Source organism: Rattus norvegicus, chromosome 10, assembly GCF_036323735.1.
Source record: "Rattus norvegicus strain BN/NHsdMcwi chromosome 10, GRCr8, whole genome shotgun sequence".
Taxonomy (NCBI): domain Eukaryota; kingdom Metazoa; phylum Chordata; class Mammalia; order Rodentia; family Muridae; genus Rattus; species Rattus norvegicus.
Window position 1 is genome coordinate 36764651 of NC_086028.1, and position 22322 is coordinate 36786972.

A 22322-nucleotide genomic window follows, 5' to 3' on the forward strand; every position below is an offset into this window, starting at 1 on the left:
AGCTTTGAATACTATGGTCCGTGCAAATCAGATGGGATTAAGGGCATTTGGATCAATTATAGCCTGTATGGGATTTCCATACTTAAAGTCTATACAGAAATGAGAGTGGAATAGATTGTCCAAGCCTTAAAGACTCCATCTATGGAGTCTTAGAATTGGAATCTGTGATTTTGCCTGCGGTGGGGAACAATTGTATTTCTCAAGAAACGAGTGGGTGTGATTTTTAGGGCATATCAATGGGCTGCTGGTTGTCAAAGAAACCTACCAAAATGATTCAGATCGGGGGAGAGATCATGCAGACATGGGTGGGAGTTATATCTCGAGTCTGAGGTAACTTAGTACAAGCTTTGTACAATAGCAAAGAGGGGCCAAACGGACCGGAAGTGCTCTGTGTGTGTGTGTGTGTGGGGTGATTCTCAGCAGGTTCAGTAGCCTTCACACACACACACACACACACACACACACACACACACACACACCGCCCCGCAAGCTCCTGGAATTCCCAATCTCAGCTTCTAGCACTGATGTTAGTTCTAGGGACCCGAACGGTGGAGTAGATGCGGAATTCTTTAGCTCTAGAAGGGAAAAGAGCATGAGAATCTACTGCTCCACTCCTTCCTATATACATAGTTCCTTGAAACCAGGAGGGGTTAGCCTTTTCCACTATCCTTATCCCCCCATTCTTCAAACAATTCTCATGATTTAAAATGACCTTGAGAACCCAGCGTCTTGGTGCATCCTGCTAATCCCATCATTCCGAAAGTGGAAAGGATCAGGAGTGTAAGGCTAGCCTCAGTGAATCGAGATGTTAACCACTCTGGGCAGCCTGAGAGTCTCATCCCTCCCCGCCAAAAAGTAACCTTGAGGATTGTCAGGTATGTCTGTGTATTGCTAGCCGCTGCTGTGTCCTCACAATGTGACTAAGCTAAAAGTTAAGTATTCTTACCTTTACGTTTCTTCTTTTTGAGGTATTCAGTAGAACTCCAGGGCCTTACGTAGCCCTGTAAAATTTTACTGAGGATGCAGTGCACAGGCTCAACTCCAGCACTAGGTAGGCGGAGACTGGAGGCCTAGAGGCCTGCACATTCCACAGCACCTAGAGCACGGAGAGACTTTGTCTTGGGGGAAGAAAGGTCTCTTTAAATCCCCTAGGATGGACTTCAACTCCTCTTTGAGTAGCTGGGATAGGCAACAAGTGCCTGGCTTTTTTCTTCCCGCCCAGCCATACCAATCTTAATCTTCCTCATGGTCAAGAAAGAAGACAAATGTGTGTGGGAATATATAAAGTAAAATGGTTAAGAAACTTTAAAAAAAAACTCATTGTGTCGATTATCTAGCAATTTATTACTTTTAAAAATGGACCAGATAGGTTTTTATCCAAAATGAAATGTTTTGATACATTGAATGTGCTTCCCAAAAGTATTAGAAGTCAGAATGTTAACAAATTCACACAATTTCCTGGCCAGGCGGCTTGCTGGAAGCCTACAACTGCAGTCTTAGAACTATAATTTCACTTGTCAAAACAGGGTATGTGTAGCTCAGGCTGGTCTGGAACTTGCTATGTAGACCAATCTGGCCTCAATCTCACATAGCTCTGTCTCTCTTCTGAGCACTGGGATTGTGAATTAATTTGTGATGGCAAGGACTCACTAATTCATGCTTTCCTCCTTGCATATATTTAGTTCATAACAAATACTGAATAAACATACAGTATTGTAAGACTTAACTATGACATTCTTATTTATAGAGAAATGAAGAAAAATCCAAACCAAGTACCCATCCTCCTTATTCTCAAGCTCCAAAGCCCAGCTCTAGCAGTTAGTGGCAAAATTTTAAATACTTCTCAACTGGTTTTTTTTTTTTTTTTTTTGGTTCTTTTTTTCGGAACTGGGGACCGAACCCAGGGCCTTGCGCTTCCTAGGCAAGCGCTCTACCACTGAGCTAAATCCCCAACCCCCCCCCCTTTTTTTTTAAGCAAACTAGTTTCTTTTTTTTTTTTTAAAGCTTTATTCATTTATTATATATAAGTACACTGTAGTTGTCTTCAGATACACCAGAAGAGGGCATCGGATCTCTTTACAGATGGTTGTGAGCCACCATGTGGTTGCTGGGAATTGAACTCAGGACCTCTGGAAGAGCAATCAGTGCTCTTAACCGCTGAGCCATCTCTCCAGCCCAACTAGTTTCTTTTTTACACTACTTAGCACATTTCTTGTGCACATATTTATTTGTGTGTATAGGTCACAAGACAACTTGGAGGAGTTGGTTTTCTTTCCACTATGTAGGTCCTAGAGATTGAACTCAACTATTGAGGTTTCGTGGCCTTTTTCTACTGAGCCATCTCATTGACTAGTTGTGCACTACAGTTAAATCAAGATCTCTAAAAAAAAAAAAAAAAAAAAAAAAATGGAGCCCTTTAAAAAGTTCTGCGGGTTATTTAAATACATTCCGAGGCGCCCTTGTACATTCAGTCTGTGGCAGAGTCCAGTGAATTACTTATTTTCCTAAAAAGTTTTGCGTTTCACACGTGGTGAGAAAACTTTAAAAGGGCTGCTAGGGCTGGTGGTTATGGTGGCGCACTGCACAGCACTCTAAGCAGACAGATGAGCTCTTGGGAATTTGAGGCCAACCTGGTGGTATACATGGTGAGTCCTACTATGTATGGAGCTACATAGTAGACCTTGTCTCAAAACAAACAAACAGACAAAAAGATTACTAGTAATTGGAAAACAGTAATTGAAAACTGAAAATGTGTACAGAATTGGTGTTAGAAATAAGTCAGGGGAGTAGTGAATGCTGAGTATGTAGCTTACCACTGAGCTAAGTAAGCCCTCTACCCAAGAACCATCTTGTCCCCAGTTTAAGGATTATGTCGACTTTGTGGTCGAAATTGGGTGTATGGAATATTTATGCAGCATTGGCAAACTGTAGCCCCATAAGTCTTCCTTAGATCAGTTATCTCATATCCGGGCACAAGTAAGGGACCAGTAATTACGCAGGTGACAAAACGCTCTCTTGCTGGGCGAACACCTAAAGGGCTGCTATAAAATGCCCCGTTCTCCCTCATCCCCACCACCACCTGCAAGCACGCGGGCTTCCTATGTCCCGCCCCCATCCTGCTGCATCTATCTTCCGCTTCGTGTCACTTTCCCTTCCGGGTTAGGACCCCAGCGATTTCCAGTCTTGCGTACTGTGCTCCGAACGCCTCAGGTCCCGCCCCCACCCGGTTGCCAGGGCATCCGGCTGCCCGGAGCGGGCAAGGTCGGCCAGGACTGGAGGTGTGGTGTCCCGCGTCCGGCTGGGACTTCCACGCAGCCGGGCCGGCGGGACTACAGGATGGGCTGAGGCGGCGGCGATTCTCAGGACGAGGTCCACAGCGCGGCGAGACGGGCCACTCGGGTTGGGGCTGCACAGACTGTGTTTGAGAAGAGGGCAGGACGTATGGGTGACTGTAGTGCTGAGGTGGGGGTCCCCACGCTTGTTGGACCGTGGTCTCTAACAAGGCACCCGCAGTGTTTGTTGGTGGGACTTTTTAAGCTTGACTTCTATTGTTTCTGAAAGGGGACCTCGTATTCTAAATCCCTCAATCCCCGTCTCCATAAAATGCTAGATTAATGAAGGACCTCCTGTGTTCTGTTGAAAGTGGGAGCTTCTCCGACAATTTTAAGAGTACCCACAAACAGCCTCTGCTGTAGCTGTCACTCCTAGTTTTTGTTCCTGTATCCGAAAGTAGGGGATTATTAACTCTATGCATTATCCAGCTTGTATAATTCAAAGTGTGAACGTTTAACATTTTCTTTCTTTATTTCTGTGAAGTAGAAGCCAGGCTTGAAAATGGAGATGTATGAAACCCTTGGAAAAGTAGGAGAGGGAAGTTATGGAACGGTCATGAAATGCAAGCATAAGGATACTGGGCGGATAGTGGCCATTAAGATATTCTATGAGAAACCAGAAAAATCTGTCAACAAAATTGCAACGAGAGAAATAAAGTTTCTAAAGGTTTGCTTCTTTTGCCTTTTATTATATATTTTTTAATTGTTTTTCCATTGGGACCTATCTTGCTATGCAGCCCAGGCTTTATTTTTTATCAGTGCTAAGATTTACAGGCCTACATTGAAACACCCATCTTTTTTTTTTTTTTCCTTATTTGTGTAAGTCAAAAGAGAAATTGTTATGGGATAAAAATAAAATGTTTGAATATTTCCATTAACAGATATACTAAGACCTGTCATAGAGAAACCCTCATTGTCTACAGTCTGTACTTTTTTTTTATTGATTTAAGATTTGTGTGCTTGTATATAACAGAATTATGCTAATATTGTGAAATCACTCAAACTATGCAAGGATAATACTTAATAAGGATGACTGCTTTGTACGAGGAATTGTGGGAAAAGCTAATGGTAGAAAGAAGGAAGGTGGTACACACCTTTAATTCTGGTACTTGGGAGGCCGAGACAAGAGGTAGAACTCAGTCTCTGAGTTCAAGGCCAGTGTGGTCAACAGAGTGAGTTCTAGGACAACCAAGGCTGTTAGACAGAGAAACCCTGTGTTGGAAAAGAAGTGTTCCTTAATGGCATAACTGCACAGGAGGGTATATTAAAATAACTCTGAATATGAGTGGTTCACGCTGGGCCAGAGAGATGGCTCTGTGATTAAAAGCACTTACTACTCTTGTAGAAGACTAGAGTCTTTCCCAGCACCCACATCAGCAGGTTCACAACTGCCTGTAACTTCATCTCCCAGGGATCCTATACCCACTTCTGGTTTTCAGGGACACCTGCAGGCATGTGCACACAATCACATACCCACACAGGTTTTTTTTATTCATTTGTTGTTTATTTAATGGTTAATATTAAATTCCACAAATTCCTGTTTGATGGGGAAAGTTTTTTGTTGTTTTGGCTTTTGTTTTTGTTTTAAACAGAAAATAGGGTATGCACTTGTCCTTGAATGAGTAGGATGAGTGGAGATACTGAGTTCCAGGTTAGGGGAACAGCATTAAGGTCAGAAAGACTAAAGCAGGAAAGAGCAAGAATGGAAAGAAAAAGAACAGAATGCTTGCCTATGAGTTTCCTGTATAGAATTAAAAAGGGATGTGATTGGTGTAGTGATTTGGAAACAGATTTTAAAGTGTTTTAGGCTAAGAAGTCAAAACTTGGTTTGGGAACTTGAGATGTTAGGTTGGGAGAGTGCTTGTCAAGCATGCCTGAGGCCCAAGGTTTGATTTCTGCCAGTACTGTATAAAACTGAGAGTATGTGATCCTGTTACCATCTGGGATACATGACAGCCTGTCTCAAAAGCACAGACTTTTTTTTTTTTTTTTTTTTTTTTTTTTTTTTTAAGAGATGGAGAGAGGGTTCTGGAGAGATGGCTCAGTGGTTAAGAGCACTGACTGCTCTTCCAGAGATTCTGAGTTCAATTCCTAGCAACCACATGGTGGCTCACAACCATCTGTAATAAGATCCGATGCTCTCTGCTGGTGTATCTGAAGACAGCTTCAGTGTAGTCTTATACATTAAATACATCTTTAAAAAAAGAGAGAGAGAGAGATGGAGAGTGAAAATTTTAATTGATATTTTAATTAAGCAGTGGTCTGTAGAATGTATTAGACTGAAACCTAAGGGCTCCAGTATTGCTGCTAATATCAGGAATGCCTTTTTTAGAATTCAGCAGTATAAACAGACACAAAGTTAAAGTGATACACTGCAGATCACATAGCAGAGTGTAGAGGAACAGAGAAGGAGTCAGAGATGCCCTGGAGTCCAGAGAACACTACAGCTCACGTGAGTCGGAAGAGAGGTTGAGAATTAGTTCCGTTTTTGAATTGTGACTTGGAGGTGACAGGGATATGTAACTGAAGGCTTTAGGCTCTTACAAACAGCAACAGAATCGGGGGCTCAAGGCATTGCAGGTGTGCTAGTCTAAGCCAAAGAGCTGAGGAGGGAAAAAAGAATGTGAACCGTTCTGTGGAGCGTCCTCTGCTAGAGGCAAACTAAGGTGGGGGGGGGGGAATCAAATACAGTCTAGTGCATTAGTTTCTTACCTCGAGGCCGAAGTCTACATTTTCTATGTATGATGAAGATCACAGCTATTCCTGCTGTCTTTATCTGGTACAAAAGAAGTGTTTTTCTTCTTTTTATCTGTATTAGATGATAGAAATTAAGTTGCTTCTACCTTCTTTTTTTTTTCTTTTCTTTTTTTTTTTTTTTTTGGAGCTGGGGACCAAACCCAGGCAAGCGCTCTACCACTGAGCTAAATCCTCAACCCCTTCAAGTTGCTTCTAACCAGAATACTGTGCTAGTACCTGTAGACAGAACTGCTCTATACTGGACTGTATGAAGGAAAAATTAAGAGCTAATTATAATTTTGTACTACAAGAGACACCAGTCCCTGCCTGATGAAATGAAACAACACTATTAGGCAATTGGTGCTCCTTAAGTGAAAAATAAAATTAGGAGATAATTAGTAGTCTAGGAAGAGTCCTAGCTAGAAACTGAAACTGAGGGGAAAAAAGCCTCAAATACAAATTTTCTAGTCACTGGAATCTAGGTGCATTAAGGTTTCTTACCATGAGACTGGAGTCTAGGTAAACTTCTGAGCATCCCGCCTCCACCTCTCTTGAACTGAGATTACATGCAGCTCCACGTCTGCTTTGCTTTAATTTTTAAATTGCATTTATTGTGTGCGTTCATACACATCAACAGCACAGGGTAACTTGCAAAAATTGGAAGGCTCTCAAGGGTTGAACTCAGGCTGTCACACTTGACAGCAAGTGCCTTTACCCCTTGAGCCATCCAGCCACCCAGTTTTATGTGGCCCTAGGGACCTAACCCAGTGCTTTGTGCATGCTAGACAGCGTTCTACCAGCGGAGGGGCAGCTCCAGCCCCTATGTAATAATTTTCATAAAACTAGCCAAGAGCGACAAGGACACTGAGGTAAACCCGAAAACATATTTTTTTTGTTATAAATGCACGCAAGTAGCTTACTTATTTGAGTCAGGGTCTAACTGTATCCCTGGATGCTTTGGAATTTGCTGTGTAGATTGGCTGCCCTCAGACTCACTGAGTGCTGAGGTTAAAGGTGTGTGGTACCATGTCCCGTAGATGCAAATTATTTTAAGATACTTTTTTTCTTTGGTTGTTTGTTTTCTAAGAGTCTCACTATGTAGCCCTTTGTGGAACAGACTAACCTCTATTTTACAGAGAGAGAGCTGCCTCATGAGTGCTGGGAGTAAAGGCATGTGACACCATTAGAAAGACACTTTAAACTACACTCACTGACTCCATGTGGCCAGGCCCAACTGCTTTCCATCTCTCCCTACCTTTCTTCCCTTAAAACATTTCTAGACTGAAAATAACTTCACTTCGTGTGTATGGGTGCTTTGCCTGCATGTATGTCTTGGTATCATATTCATGAGTGCCCACAAAGGACAGAAGGACAGAAGGGGATGTCGTATTCCCTGGAACTGGAGTTGCAGATGGCTGTGAGCCTACAGCTTTAGACCAAACAGAGCCCGAGGGACTAGTGAGCTGACTCAGAGTTAGAGCATTTGCTGTTCTTTGAGAGGACCTGGATCCGATTCCTAGAACCCATATGCAAGAATCTGATTTCTTCTTCTGACCTCCCTGGGCATCAGACATGAACCTGGTGTATGGACATAGATGCAAGCAAAATAGTGAATTTTACACATAAAATAGTCAGTAAATCTAAAAGAACCAGAGTCCTCTGGAAGAGCAGCCAGGGCTCTGACATCTGCTTCATCTCCCCGGGCCCTTCCTTTCCTTTACACGAAGTCCAGGTTAGCCTAAAACTCAACGTGTAGCCCAGGCTAGATCAGACTCTTCCTCATTCTGCCTCAGCTGTGGAGTCCCACTATTTTCAATGTAACATAATCTAGTAAGAGATTTCTTACGTCTGTTAATATTCTTAACCTAATATAATTACCCAAATAACTCAATTTTAACTAAATTTTAGAATCTCATTAAACTACCAATAGAGCAGTTAGAATATATCTGTGGGGATGTTGTCTAGTAATAGAGAAAAATCTAATGAAGATTTAAAAATGAACTTTTCTGCTGTTTCTCTCTGTATCCCTGGCTGTCCTGGAAACTCATTTTGTTGACCAGGCTTGCCTTGAACTCAGAGCTCTGCCTGCCTCTGCCTCACAATCTCAGGGGTCAAATGCTACCACCCCTGACTCAATTGTTTTGTTTTTAAAATAAAGGCTAAGGTCTGGAGATGTGGCTTGTGTGTTAGGAACACTTGTCCTTGCAGAAGACTGGATTCGATTCCCAGCACCCATATGGTAGCTCACGACCACTTGCAACTTCAGCCTCAACAGTGCATGCACACGCACAGACGTACACGCAGAGCAGACCGGAAGCTAACAGTTTTCCCTCGGCAGACCATTCCTGTGGTGTTCCCAAGTCACCCTCCACTGTCTCCTCTGCTGTCAGGATTTCAGTGCTGAGCGTCACACTGGGGCTCCTTGCTAAACATGGAAACTGAGAGCAAAAAGGAGGAAGGAATCTGGCATCGTATTTTGGCACAGTTTTCTACTAGTCATGTTTCAAGGATTTTAGTCTCTGTTAGTCACAAGAAAGTAGAAAACTTGACATTGTGCCACTGGAGTTAAAGCAATATAAAAACATTACAGTTTGCTAGTGAAAATAATACTAAAAATACGCTCACTTTTATCCAAGTTAGTATTTTTAATTTTAAAAATGATTAAATATTTCAGGATTGATTGTAGTAAGGATACTAGATTGAAAAAATAGAATAAACTACATAAATGTTAAGCTTCATTTGTTATGCTGATACATAGCAATTTTTGACATTTTAAAATTAAAATTTAAAAGCATTTATTTCTGTATATGTTAATGTGGAATATATGTGTATATGTTTAGGCATACTGTGTACCTGGAGGTCAGAGGGCCATACTCTTCTTACCCCATCTTACTGTTTTTGGAACAGAATCTCTTACTAACACGGAGCTCGCTGACTAAGCTAGACCGGCTGAGCAATGAGCCCCCTTCCATCTTCCCATCCCCACCCTATTCAGCGCTAGTTACAGGTGCCCACTGCCATGACTGGCTTACCTGTGGTTGCAAGCACTGTTTCCACTAAGCCATCCTCCCAATTCCTTAAAATTATTTTTTGACCCATGTTCCTACCAGTACCAAAAGGATTTTTTTGTTGTTTTTAAAATAAAATTTCGATTGTATTAAGTAAGTGTCTCACTGTGTTGCCCAGGCTGGCCTCAGATTCATCTTCCTGTTTCAGCTTCCCAAGTAGCTTAAACAAAGGGTGTTTTGTTGTTTAGTAGAACTGTAGGACAAACAATAAAAATACCATAAATACTTGTATATTTATGTCATTTCTCGTGTTTGCAGGTATTTTAAACATTTTATACTCTTTATCAAGTAGATTCATAAATGACCCCTAGAACTTATGGTTTAACCTGAGTTTAAGACCAAAATTAAGAGAATAAGTTGTGTAAAAATATAGCACATCTTAATGATGTTGGAGGCCAGGCTTGGGCCGGAGAGATGGCTCAGTGGTTAAGAGCCTTCGTTCTTGTAGAAGTTCCAGGTTTGGCTCTCAGCACCCACATGGTGGTTCACAACCATCCTTGAATCCAGTTCCAGGAGATCTAACATCACCCTCTTCTGATCTCTGGAGGCTCCAGACATACACGGTGTGCATACATACATGCAGACCAATACTCAGACATAAAGAATGTGAAAGGCCATGTTCGTGTGAAAACACGAGGACACCTTAGTGGCCAGGTACAGCCCAGCTAGCATGTGAGAAGATCCCAGGTTCAGTTTCCAGAAAACAAAGCAGCCCACGTTGAAGGTGGTGGCTCATATGGCTCACATTTGGAATCCCAGCACTCAGAGGCTGGGACAGAAAGGTTGCCAATCCTGAGTTAGGTGGTCTCCCCATAGCAAGCCCTCATCTCTAAAAATCATCTCTAAAATCAAAATAACCAACATGAAACAAGGTGCACTTCATTATCAGTTTTTGTTTTGTTTGAGACTGGGTCTCACAGTGTAGCTCTGCCTAGCCTGGAAATCCCTATGTTGACCAGGTTGGCACTGAACTCATGAAGATTGGCCTCCCTCTGCCTCTCAAGGGCCGGGATTAAAAGCCCATGCCACCATGCCCAACTCATAAAGTCTTTTTAAATGTCATGCATTAAGTACAAACAAAAAGATAGCGAGACATTTCTCATTGCATTGTGGCACACTATTTCTAAATTAATAAGCAATCTCACCTTTTTCTACAGAGAGCAAGAAATTACACTTACAGTAAGTTTCACACATTAAGAATGTGCCATTCTTTGGGGCTGGGGATTTAGCTCAGTGGTAGAGCGCTTACCTAGGAAGCGCAAGGCCCTGGGTTCGGTCCCCAGCTCCGAAAAAAAGAACAAAAAAAAAAAAAAAAAAAAAAAAAGAATGTGCCAAATCAGGCTGGAGAGATGGCTCAACGGTTAAGAGCACCCGACTGCTCTTCCAGAGGTCATGAGTTCAATTCCCAGCAACCACATGGTGGCTCACAACCATCTGTAAAGAGATCTGATGCCCTCTTCTGGTGTATCTGAAGACAGCTACAGTGTACTTATATATAATAAATGAATAAATCTTAAAAAAAAAAAAAAAAGATTGTGCCAAATCAGTTGAGACATTGTGTGGAAAGAAAACTGAAACTGTGTTTCATTTCAAAATTCTATAGGTGTTTACTATGAATTACTATTTGAAACAATCTTATTTAAAAATTCTTGTTTCTTTTGTCAATAGCAATTTCGTCATGAAAACCTGGTCAATCTGATTGAAGTTTTTAGACAAAAAAAGAAAATCCATTTGGTATTTGAGTTTATTGACCACACGGTCTTAGATGAGTTACAGCATTATTGTCACGGATTAGAGAGTAAGCGACTAAGAAAGTACCTGTTCCAGATCCTCCGAGCGATCGAGTATCTGCACAACAACAACGTAAGTGCTTCCACGGGAGCCCAGCCGGGCCCAGGGCGTCTCAAGTGCCATTCCCTAAGTCCTATTTTTATGAAGGCTGTTAACATTTTTCTCTGTATAATAATAAGAGACATCCTTAAAATGAGGAGGGGGGAGAGGGTATTGCCTCTCGGTTTATTTGCAGAACCCCAGAAGCCTTGATTGTGTACTTAGTAATTGTAATTACAAGGTAGATTGAGTCTGAGGTGTGGTTAGTTTCACATTCGCTGTGACCAGAATATTGAGAGAATAACTTTAAAAGGGAGAATTATTTGTTTTGTCTTGTGGTTTTAGAGGTTTCGGCCCATAATGCTCTTGGAGCATCATGGCTGCAGGAGCACAGGACAGTGTGTTTGCCTCATGGTAGACAACAGAAAAAGGATCCCAGACAGGGTATATTCCCTCAATGTGCCCCACTTCCCCTAGCCGCCTCCGACACCAGCAGCGGTGTGGGTGTACCCTTCAGTGAGCCTTCTTTAGAGGACTCTTCATATCCAACCACTGGCAGATACTGAAAGTGGTACCAGTGATCTGATCTAAAGGAATTGCCGGTAAACTAATGGCCATCTCTGAGAAAATGCATGACAAGGTTGAGAGTCGGAGCTGGGCTTTCATGGAAGCATCCTTAAATGAAGAGAGACCTAGAGTCAGGAGGTGGGTGTTAGGCAAGTTGGTGGATGCCTTTAAGGGCAGAAGGCAGAGCAAAGTGTTTATCACTCAACCTGAAAAAAGTCAAGGAGGAAAGCACCAAACTTCTGATTCTTTTTTTTTTTTTTTTTTTTGAAGACTTAGTCCAGGTCCTTTATTTCCTCTGCGTACATTAGGCCATGAATTCATATGGAATGGGCTCCAGCAGCTCGGGCTCCTTCCCGTTAGTCCTCACAAAGTGCGCTTCTCTGGGTGGCGCAGGCTGGCGCTTCAGCTGAACCCAGGTGCCCTTCTCTTTGGCTTCCTTTTTCTTCTGATCGTTCTCCTTCACCCGCTTCAGGAAGCTGTCTCTGCTCTTCGAGTGCTTGATGTGCTCAATCCGCACATTGATCCGCTTGGCCAGAATCTTGCCTTTAACTTGCTTGTTTACAATGATGCCCACAGCATGCTAGGTGACATTGTAGACTCTTCCGGTTTTGCCATGGTAACACTTATGGGGCATTCCTTTTTGAACAGTGCCCATTCCCTTGATGTCTACAATATCACCCTTCTTGTAGATTCGCATGTATGTGGCCAAAGGAACGACTCCATGTTTCCTAAAAGGTCTAGAGAACATATACCGAGTACCCCTCCTCTTTCCTTTTGTGTTCGTCATTTTGGCGAGTTACTGGAAGATGGCTGCCCCGGCGGAAAAGCCAAACTTCTGATTCTTAGTACTGACTTCAGTGGTATTTAAGTACTAATGTAGCTTTGTAGTTTTTGTCTTGTTTTTTAAGACGGTAGTCCCTCTATCTATCTACGGCTTTTCTAAAACCTGCTGTGTAGACCAGGCTGGCCTTGAACTCAGAGTTTCTCCTGGCTCTGCTCTGGAACGTAAGAATTAAAGCCATACCCTACCAAGCCAGTCTAGCTCAGTAGTTTTTTTGGTTTTTGTTTGTTTGTTTGTTTTTGTGATACTTTTCCAGATGGCTATACTCTCTGGAAAACTACATATAATTGGGAAATAGCAATAAATTATATATTCAGAAAAAAGTTGTAAAATCCTCAAAACTAGTTTTGTTTTATTATTTATTTTTGTTTTTTGAGACAGTTTCTCTGTGTAACCCTGGCTGTGCTGAAACTCGAGGTCAGGCTGGCCTTTAATTCAGAGATCCAATTCCCTCCCTCCTGAGTGCTGTGGTTTAGGTGTATAACTGTGTGTGTGTGTGTGTGTGTGTGTGTGTGTGTGTGTGTGTGTGTGTATGTATTGAGACAAGGTTCTCAGTGGGTATCCGGAGTTAATCCCAACTACATTATGTATCTCAGGCTAGCCTTGGGCTCCAGCTCTCTCTGTCTAGCCTTCAGAGTCCTGGGGTCACACCGTGAGTGCCCTGGTTGCATTCCAGAGACATTTTGTTAACTAGTTGATGCCAGTATGAGTGTATGCCCCAGGATTTCTCAGATAGGTTTGAACTTCTTTGTTTCTTCCTTTCTTTTATTTTTATAATTATTTATTTTGATTTTTTCCAGAGAGGGTTGCTCAGTTGTCCTGGACTCACCCTGTAGACCATGCTGGCCTCAAACTCAGAGATCCACCTGCCTCTGCCTCCTGAGTGCTGGGATTAAAGGCATGCGCCACAACCTGTTTGCTTTGACTTTCTAATAATAGCTCCTAGCTTCCAAAGGTATTTTGATAGCAGTTGGAGTTTATGCAGTAATGCCTTTGCCAGCTAGATCCAAGAGAAGGGAGTTGTGAGATCATCAGGATCATATTCAGCTGGGCATGTAGTACACATCTGCATTCAGCAGGCTAATGCAGGAGGATCACTGCAAAGTCAGGCCAGCCAGGGCTACATGACAAGATCCTCTCTCAAAAACAGCATGTGCAGTCTTTGAAATTAGACCAACTGTGTTTTCACTGCAAGTTATCTCTGAGAATTCACAAGATTTGTGGAACCAGAGCTGACAGCCCTATGATTCTGTATGAGACAGTGTCTCTCACACACTCACATTCGGACTGTCCTAGAATTCACAGAGATCTGCCTATCTTTGCCACCCAAGTGCAGGGACTAAAGGCATGTGCTGTATTGCTTGGCAAGATTTAACCTTCTTTTTTTTTTTTTTTTTCCGGAGCTGGGGACCGAACCCAGGGCCTTGCGCTTCCTAGGCAAGCGCTCTACCACTGAGCTAAATCCCCAACCCCAAGATTTAACCTTCTTAAGCTTCCCTGTCTTATCTGCAAAATGACAAGACTGTACCTCATTCACTTAAAAATACCATGTAGGCCATAGATGGAAGGTGACACCCCAACACACACACACACACACACACACACACACACACACACACACACACACATACACACACACACACCCCAGAAGTATAATGCACGGAGTGAGCCAGTAAAACAGTAGACTCTTTGCAAATGAGGTATAGCTAAAGTCACTTGGTTTTGAACTCCAGCTAGGGCTTCATTAGACAAGTGACATGCACACAGGCAGACACTGTAAGGTGCAAGTCATCCTGAGCAGGGAACTTCAGAGAGTGTCATTTACCAGCTTCAGGGAGCAGGAAGGAGGAGACATGATTGCACAGTTGCCCTGTATGTTTTTCCAGAGCGCACACAAAGTGCATAAACAGTTTAAAAGGAGAAGGTGGCTCTGGGCAGCTGTACTTGAACTGAGTACTGATACGACTCCTAATGACTTCTCAGCTCCTCTCGCACGTCCACACACAGAATGCCATGGGCCCTAGGTGATGGTGCTCACCTTTAACTCCTGGACTTGGGGGGCAGAGCAAGCAGACCTCAGCCTGGTCTGTATAGTGAGTTTCAGGACAGCTAGCACTCCAAAGTGAGACCCTGTCTCAGAAAACAAAAGAGTGTCATAATGAGACTCCCTCTTTTTACACTAGTACTATATGCTAACAAAAAGGGAGTAAACAAGATGATGTAAAGGTCATCCAGCTTCTCGGGAACATCCGTACTGAGGTACTGGATGCTCTGTTTCCTGATTTGGAGCCCCCCCCTTTTTTGCCCCTAAGTTTTTGTTGAAAATGGGACATTTAAAATAATGTGGCAATTATAGAAATCAGTTTTCTGTCTCTGTGCCTGTCTCTCAGAGTGGGACAGCCAGTAAGTAAGTGCTGTTTGAATGCTGAGTGCCCCTTTGTCGTGCGCTGGCTGGCGGGTGTTACTTTAGTTCCAGTTCTGGCTTTGGGAACACTGCTGGCAAAGCTCTGTTCTAGCTACTTTGGTATTTGCTGCTGTTTTTAAAGGGACTTAAGAGCTGTTTTCCAAAGATACAGGATTGTTTTTTGTTTTATGCTAGAGATGAGACCCAGGGTTTTGTGCATGTTCAGTAAGGGCTGTACCACTGAGGTGCATGCCCAACCCTGTCACCATCGCTTTTATTGTCGTTATTGTAGTAATGGCGTGGTATCAGTTTTGAGATAGGAGAAGTACACTGTCTTTATTCACAGATAACTTGTTCATTTACATAGAAAATTCCCACAGCAAAATTTTCTAATTGTAGGATACAAGATGAACATCCCTAAATCTATTGTTTTTCTATACATTAACAACAAATAATCAGAAATTAGAATTTTTAGATACAATTTATGGGCTAGTACTGTGGTTTAATTGGTAGAGTGCTTGCATGTAGCTCTGGGTTGATCCCCAGCACCACATCAAATTGAATGTGGCGGCTCACCCCTGGAATCCCGCACTTGGGAGGTAGAGGCAGGAGAATCAGAAATTCAGCATTAATTTTAGCTACATAGTGGATGGAATATTTGAAACCCTGCCTAAAGTAAAATAAAATGTCATTTATAACATCAAAATATTATATAACCTAAGAAAAACCTGACAAAGGGTGTAAATACTGCTGAGAAATACTAATAATGCAAATAAGTAATAATAAAATTCCATTTTTAATGGAGTGTCAATGTGACAGTGACAGGCCAAAGCTTCTAAAGTCCATGAACCACACTCAAAAGTCAATTCAAGAGAGACGAAAGACTAAACTAAAACAGAGAAGCAGCTCCCATGGCCCTGGTGGACAAGTGTTTGGTCACAAGGGTGTGGTCAGTTGGCTCTTTGGTTTGTATGTGAAATGAACCCAAAACCAAGATGAGACCAAGCTAAAAAGCTTCTGCATAGCCAAGGGGAAATGGGCAGCATATTTCAGGTAGGATGACCTTTAAAAAAGAAACAGCTTTACAGAGTGGGAGAAAATTGAAAACCAAGAAAGAACTCAAAACACTCAACAGTAAGCAAACGGTGTGGTTAAAAATGAGCAAAGGAAATAGTATTTTTAAAAAGTAGACCATATGTATGAATGAAAGTAGAGAGGTATATGAAAAAATGCTCAATGTCTGCCATCAAAGAAATTTAAATTAAAAACAACAATGAAAGTCACTGCTTGAGTGGCTGTTTGAAAGCTAGGACTTAGACTGTAGCGCAAAGGAAACCTTTGTCAGCTGCTGGTGGGAGTGTGAATTACATGAGCTTTTTGGGCAGCAGTATGCAGAGTCCTCAGTGACATAAAGCTGGAACTTGTGGGTGATCCATCGGTCTCCCTACTGGGCATGTGCCAAAAGGAAACAAAATCAGCTAGTCTGAGACACCGTCAAGCTTACATTCACTGCAGCAGTTAGTACAGCACAGCGTTACTAACTGGCAAAGCACTGCGTTAATCTATGTATCCAACGGTAGATGAATGGGTGCAGAGAATACAGTGAAAAGAGAAAATTTGATGTATATACAAAACTGAGGCGTATTATCATCTGTGACAATGTGGGTAAGTTGAGGATATGATGTCACATATAAAACTATAAAAAAGGAGGGGGGTAGAAAATTTCTGTCAAAGATACCCAATATCAGATTAGGAGTAAATTTAAAAGATTTTTTTTGTTTATTATTTATCTTTTACTTAATTCATTAATTCATCTATTTTTGGTTTTTTGAAACAGGGTTTCTGTGTAGCCTTTCTGTCCTGGAACTCCATGGACTAGGCTGGCTTCAAACTCATAGAGATGAGTTCTACCTCTGCCTCCCAGGCAGAGATTAAAGATGTATATCTGTAATGGTTAACTTCTATTCACCTGAAGTAATTGTTCTCTCCAAGGCTTGCTTACTCAGTCTGCTAACCCAGGCCTGGAATGTTTTCAGCCTCTGAAACTTGTTGTTGCTCACCCTTTCTAGTTCTTTCTGATCTCTGGCTGGCTGGTTCAACTCAGCTGTTGTGGCTCAAACTCCTCTCCAAGCTGACTGATTCAATCTGGCTTCTTTCTCTGGCTTGACTTTTTGCTCTGCTTGGCCTCAAACTAACTTTGGCAATCTGTTCTAATCTTCTGGCTCCTTCTCATTCTCTGCCTCATTCTGTCTTCACCTGTGTCAAGCTTGTTTTCTCTTCAATCTGTCTCAGTAAAATTTTCCCAATAAGACTGCTTTCTCTTCTCTCTCTATGTTAATCTCTCTTCAGTAGCCTCTTTTTACTCTGTTCTGAGAGTTGAGCATGTTCTGTTTTGTCAAATCTTTCTCTGATTCACTTTGTCTGCCATTCAATTCGACATCACTTTAAAACTTGGTTGTTTCCCACCAGTGTGATCAAATATTCTGCAACATATACCACCAGCACCTGGCTCAAAAGATTATTTTTGCAATGTTTTAACTATAGTGACTATTGTGTTATTTAAAATTGCTGAGAGTACATTTTAAATCCTTTTCGTAAAAATGACAAGAGGTAAGAGTCATTCCTTGGTGGGTTTTTGTTTTTTGTTTTTATTTGTGTGTGTGTGTGTGTGTGTGTGTGTGTGTGTGTGTGTGTGTATGTGTTGAGGCAGGATCTTTCTGTCTGGTTGTCTTGGAATTCACTATGTAGAACAGGCTGGCCTCAAACTCACAGCCATTCTCCTGTCTCAGTCTCCCAAGTGCTGAGATTAAAACCATGTGTGACCACACCCAACCTCATTGTATTTTAATAAAAACATTTAATGAAATGTGTACAATTAATAATTATATATAGAATTTGTGTCAATTAAAAAATTTTTTAGCCACCTAGTGGTGGTATGAGCCTTTAATCTCACTACTCAGGAGGCAGAGGCAGATCTCTGTGAGTTCAAGGCCAGCCTGGTCTACATAGTGAGTTCCAGAACAGCCAGGGCTATATAGAGAAACCTTGTCTGAAACAAAACAAAAACCAAAGAACCCACAACTAATCAAACAAAAAACTTTCATATTCTTTTTAAAAATATCTTAAAAGAAGAGGTGCTGAGACTGAAATGGAGCAGTTAGTGGGAGGGAAGAAATGCATGAGTTTGTGGTTTCCAGAACCAAGTGATAAAATGTCATGGAGAGAGACAGAGGAACAGAGCTGAGGTGGATGGTATGCCTGTGATCCCATAAGACTAGCACTGTAAGCTTATCCTTGCCTATATAGAGAGTTGAAAGCTAGCCTGGACTACATGAGACCCTGTCTCAAAAAACAAACAAACCAGAGAGAAAGAGAGAGAGAGAGAGAGAGAGAGAGAGAGAGAGAGAGAGAGAGAGAGAGAAGATCAGAGGAGGTGGGGAGGATGGGGAGGAGCATGGTATTTGAGAATCATACATTTAAGGGGTCAGAGAAAGGAACCACTAAGCAAAGAAGATTGTGCAGTCTCAGGACTGCAGAATGGAGGATGTGGTCATATCCTCACACTAAGAAATCAGTAAGGTGGGCAGTTTATCCCAGCATGGGAAGCAGGGGACAGTTAGTCTACAGTATTCTCCCAGAGGGTTGGCTGTGGAGGCAGTGGATACCAACTGGGTCAGTAGATCCATTTGATCTCAGAATGATTCCCCTTTCAGTGTTACACTGTGTCTGTTCTGGCTTCATTTGACTTTGAAGTGATGGGTGGAGAATATGTCACCTGTGCTTAGGAAATACCTTCACTGTCAGCTGTGAGCTCCATTTTTCTCTGAATAGTTTTTGATAGTGTGAAAATGAAACCCAACCTTAACATACCAAATTTTCTTTTGTTTTGGTTTTTTAAAGATTATCCACCGAGATATAAAGCCTGAGAATATTTTAGTCTCCCAGTCAGGAATTACAAAGCTCTGCGATTTTGGGTTTGCGCGGACACTAGCAGCTCCTGGAGACGTTTACACAGACTACGTGGCCACCCGCTGGTACAGAGCTCCAGAGCTGGTGTTGAAAGACACCACCTATGGAAAGTATGTATACTCTGAGAACCTCCAGGCTTATCCTGGTGTGTCCTTCTCTCTGCAATGTTGACACTCTGCCCTCTGGTCTGGGTCCCGTCAGTGAAAAGGGACACCTTTAAAGGTACTAGAAGCCCCCGTGGGCACCTGTGCTACTGCTCTGTGTCTGTGCTCACACCCTCGGGTTTAACGGCTGCAGCTGCTGGAGGCCGATGCTCATGTCCTTACACTGTATCCATGCTGGCTTTAATCTGTGCTGACCTCTCTTTGTTGTTCTGCGCCTATGTTCTACAAAGATTAAACGATTTTATATTTATTTATTTATGTGTGGGGCTTGTGGCATGAGTGTGGAAGTTAGAGAAATCAGTTCTTTCCAACTATGTGGGTCCCTGAGACCCAACTCAGGTCGTCAGACTCAGTGGCAGGTACCTTTACCTGCTGAGCCATCTTGTCAGCCTCTCCAAAGACTCTGGAATAATTTACTATAATTCTGTGTTGAAATAGGGTCTACTGAGGCCTGAGAGATGGCTCAGTGGTTAAGAGCACTGACTGCTCTTCCAGAGGTCCTGAGTTCAATTCCCAGCAACCACATGGTGGCTCACAACCATCTGTAATGAGCTCTGATGCCCTCTTCTGGTGTGTCTGAAGAGAGTGACAGGGTACTTACATGTAAAATAAATAATACAAAATAAAGTAAGAGAAAGAAAAGAATAGGATCTACCAAGTTTCCTGTTTGTTGGGGAAAGTGACACCTTCTTTATAAGGTGACTGAAAGCAATAATTTTAAAAATTGTACTGTTCTAGATGGCTCATCAAGGAGCATGGTCTCACAATTAGCAAATATCCTACAGTGAAAATTTGTAATAATATCTCTTAAACATTATCTCTCCCAGACCCCTGGTTTTGAAATTGTCTCACTGTTTAGTTGTGACTGGCCTAGAAGTCAATATGCAGACTGAGCTGACCTCTCAAAAACACACAGAGACCACCTGTTTCTGTTTAGCTGGTGCTTGTGGCTTTCCTGCTTTGGGAGGGGGGTGTTAATTGAATAACACATATATTGGGGCATTTTCTTGCATGTATACACTTTGATCTGTTCACCTATCTGCCCTTAGTTTCTCCTCTCCCCGCTTCTGTTTGCGACCAGCCTTGCTCTTTAGCTTTGATCTTAACCAGAATGTTTTTAGACTGCTTACCATACAGACTTGTGCCTGACCAACTAATTTAACTTGGGTTTTTGTTTGTTTGCTTTTTTTCCAGACCAGTGGATATCTGGGCTTTGGGCTGTATGATCATTGAAATGGCCACTGGCAATCCCTACCTTCCTAGCAGTTCCGATTTGGATTTGCTCCACAAGATTGTTTTAAAAGTAGGTAGGTATTACTGCCATCCTCTGCCATATGTCTAAGTAGCCACTGCAGATGAGTTCATGCTATGAGTTCACGCTTAGTGAGTGAACATGAAGGAGGAAGGCTCTTGTCTAGACAGGTGATGGCAGATGGATGCCTGTGCTGATAAAGGAGGTAGAAAATTCTGTTTTGGTGATAGTATTTTTTTTTTCTTTTTTCTTTTTTTCGGAGCTGGGGACCGAACCCAGGGCCTTCCGCTTGCTAGGCAAGCGCTCTACCACTGAGCTAAATCCCCAACCCAATAGTATTTTCTTTGCAGGGACTCAATGCCACATGTTAATTGTTGGTGCTAAGAAAAGTAGTACAGGGTATACGCTACTGAATTAACTCTCCAGCTACAGCACCACAGCTTTCTAAAGCTGCCTTCCAGAACTCAAAGTTGCACTTCTATTCAAGGACTTTGTTTTTCCTAAGAAAAACTTCAGTATATCTCTCATTAACAGATTCCATTATCATGAACACAAAGAGATGATTTAGGAAGAGGGATGTCCCAGGAGTTTTTCATATTCCACACCTGAGAGGCCAGAGACACCAGAAAGCAGTGCAGTATCTCCCCATCAGTTCCCAAAGTTCCTGAAATTCTACTTTTTATTTCCCATTAATTTATTTGCTTTACATCCTGATTGCAGTGCCCCCCCAACACTCTTCTCCTCGGAGAAGGGAAAGCCCCCATCGGTACCACCCAACCCTGGGACTTGAAGTCACAGAGAGCTAAGTGCATCCTCCTCCACTGAGGCTCAACCAGGCGGTCCAGCTGGAGGAAGGAAATCCAACGGGAGTTGGGTGGGAGGGCGGAGTCAGAGGCAGCTCCTGTTCCAGTTGTTACTGGACCCACATGAAGAGCAAGGTGCACATCTGCTCTAAGTTACGCACAAGGACTTTTAGTGTTAAAGTTGAGGTAGAAGCCTTTGAAACTGTTGGAGGCCAAGCAGTGGTGGCGCACAACCTCCAATCCCAGTTCTTGGGAGGCAGAGGCAGGCAGATCTCTGTGAGTTCAAGGCCAGCCTGGTCTACAGAGGGAGTTGCAGGACACCCAGAGCTACACAGAGAAACCTTGTCTCAAAAAAACCAGTTATTTACTCAAATATTCCCGTCTCCCTCCCCCTCTTCCTCCTCCTTTTTGTTTTTTTAATACAATCAAGATAATTTCCCAGGGCCTGCCTTCCAGGGGTCAACAATTAACACTGATCACTACAACTACCAAAACATTTTGGTGGTTAGCCTTGTGAATGGTATTTCAATCAGAAGGAGGGGCTTGAGGAGCCCCGAGTATGCTGGGGAAACTCTTCATAAACATGTAATTGTAGGGTTCTGACAAAGAGGGCACCGTGAACAGTCATTAAAGCAGTAAAACCCAGATTAGCACTGAGTGAAGATGATTTAAGGGTTGCACTCTGTGCCTTTCTTTTGTTTATTTTAACTTACATGTAAGGATATTTTGCCTGCAAACTACAAGTGTGCCTACCAGAAGACAGTGTCAAAGCCCCTGGCACTAGAGTTACGGATGATTGTGAGCCATCATGTGGGTGCTGGGAGTTGAACCTGGGTCCTCTATAAGTTCTCTTAACCTGTGAGCCATCTGTCTAGCCTTTAATGTGCCTTTTTAAAAGCCCTGTTCTGAGACTGTGTTAGAAGAGAGCTTAGAAGTGATGACATTAACGCTGTCATTTTTCAGAGGAGACCAAGCCATAAAGCGATGAAGAGACATGCTCTATGGCAGTGTATTAGTTGTGGTGAAAGGTGCTCGAGCCTTGTCTCCACTTGTGTTGACAGTTCTTTGCATTTGGGCTGTTGTCTGGTCTCTTCTTCTATACCAGCCATTCTCAACCTGTGGGCCATGACCCCTTTGGGGGTTGCATATCAGATATCCCATGTATCAGATACATACAATATAATTTATAATATCAAAATTACGGTTATGAAGATACATACATTATAATTTATAATAGCAAAATTATGGTTATGAAGTAGCAACAAAGTAATGTTATGGTTGGGGGTCACCACAGCATGAGGAGCTGTATTAAAGGGTTGCCATGTTAGGACGGTTGGGAACCACTGCTCTGTATAC

At 42.4% G+C, this 22322-nt stretch overlaps 1 protein-coding gene and 1 pseudogene across 28 annotated transcripts in view; one reads left to right on the top strand and one right to left on the bottom strand.

The window, feature by feature from the left end:
* Cdkl3 (cyclin-dependent kinase-like 3) overlaps window positions 1–22322 on the top strand; it is a 94785-nt gene that overhangs the window by 9238 nt on the left and 63225 nt on the right. For 7 of the 28 annotated variants that reach the window (XR_597993.4, XR_005489935.2, XR_005489936.2 and 4 more), the window contains exons 1-5: window positions 1857–3462; window positions 3820–3999; window positions 10805–10999; window positions 18679–18857; window positions 20106–20218. Coding sequence is in view for 20 of the 28 variants with exons in the window: in XM_017602529.3 (XP_017458018.1) it covers window positions 3442–3462; window positions 3820–3999; window positions 10805–10999; window positions 18679–18857; window positions 20106–20218 (688 nt within the window). In the remaining 8 variants the exon portion in view is untranslated. Of the gene's footprint in view, window positions 1–28; window positions 876–1856; window positions 3463–3816; window positions 4000–10804; window positions 11000–18678; window positions 18970–20105; window positions 20219–22322 lie in introns of those variants that run through there. The other 21 variants (XR_010055235.1, XM_063269762.1, XM_063269759.1 and 18 more) reach the window with 13 other exon arrangements.
* Window positions 11823–12354, bottom strand: LOC134480789 (large ribosomal subunit protein eL21-like; annotated as a pseudogene).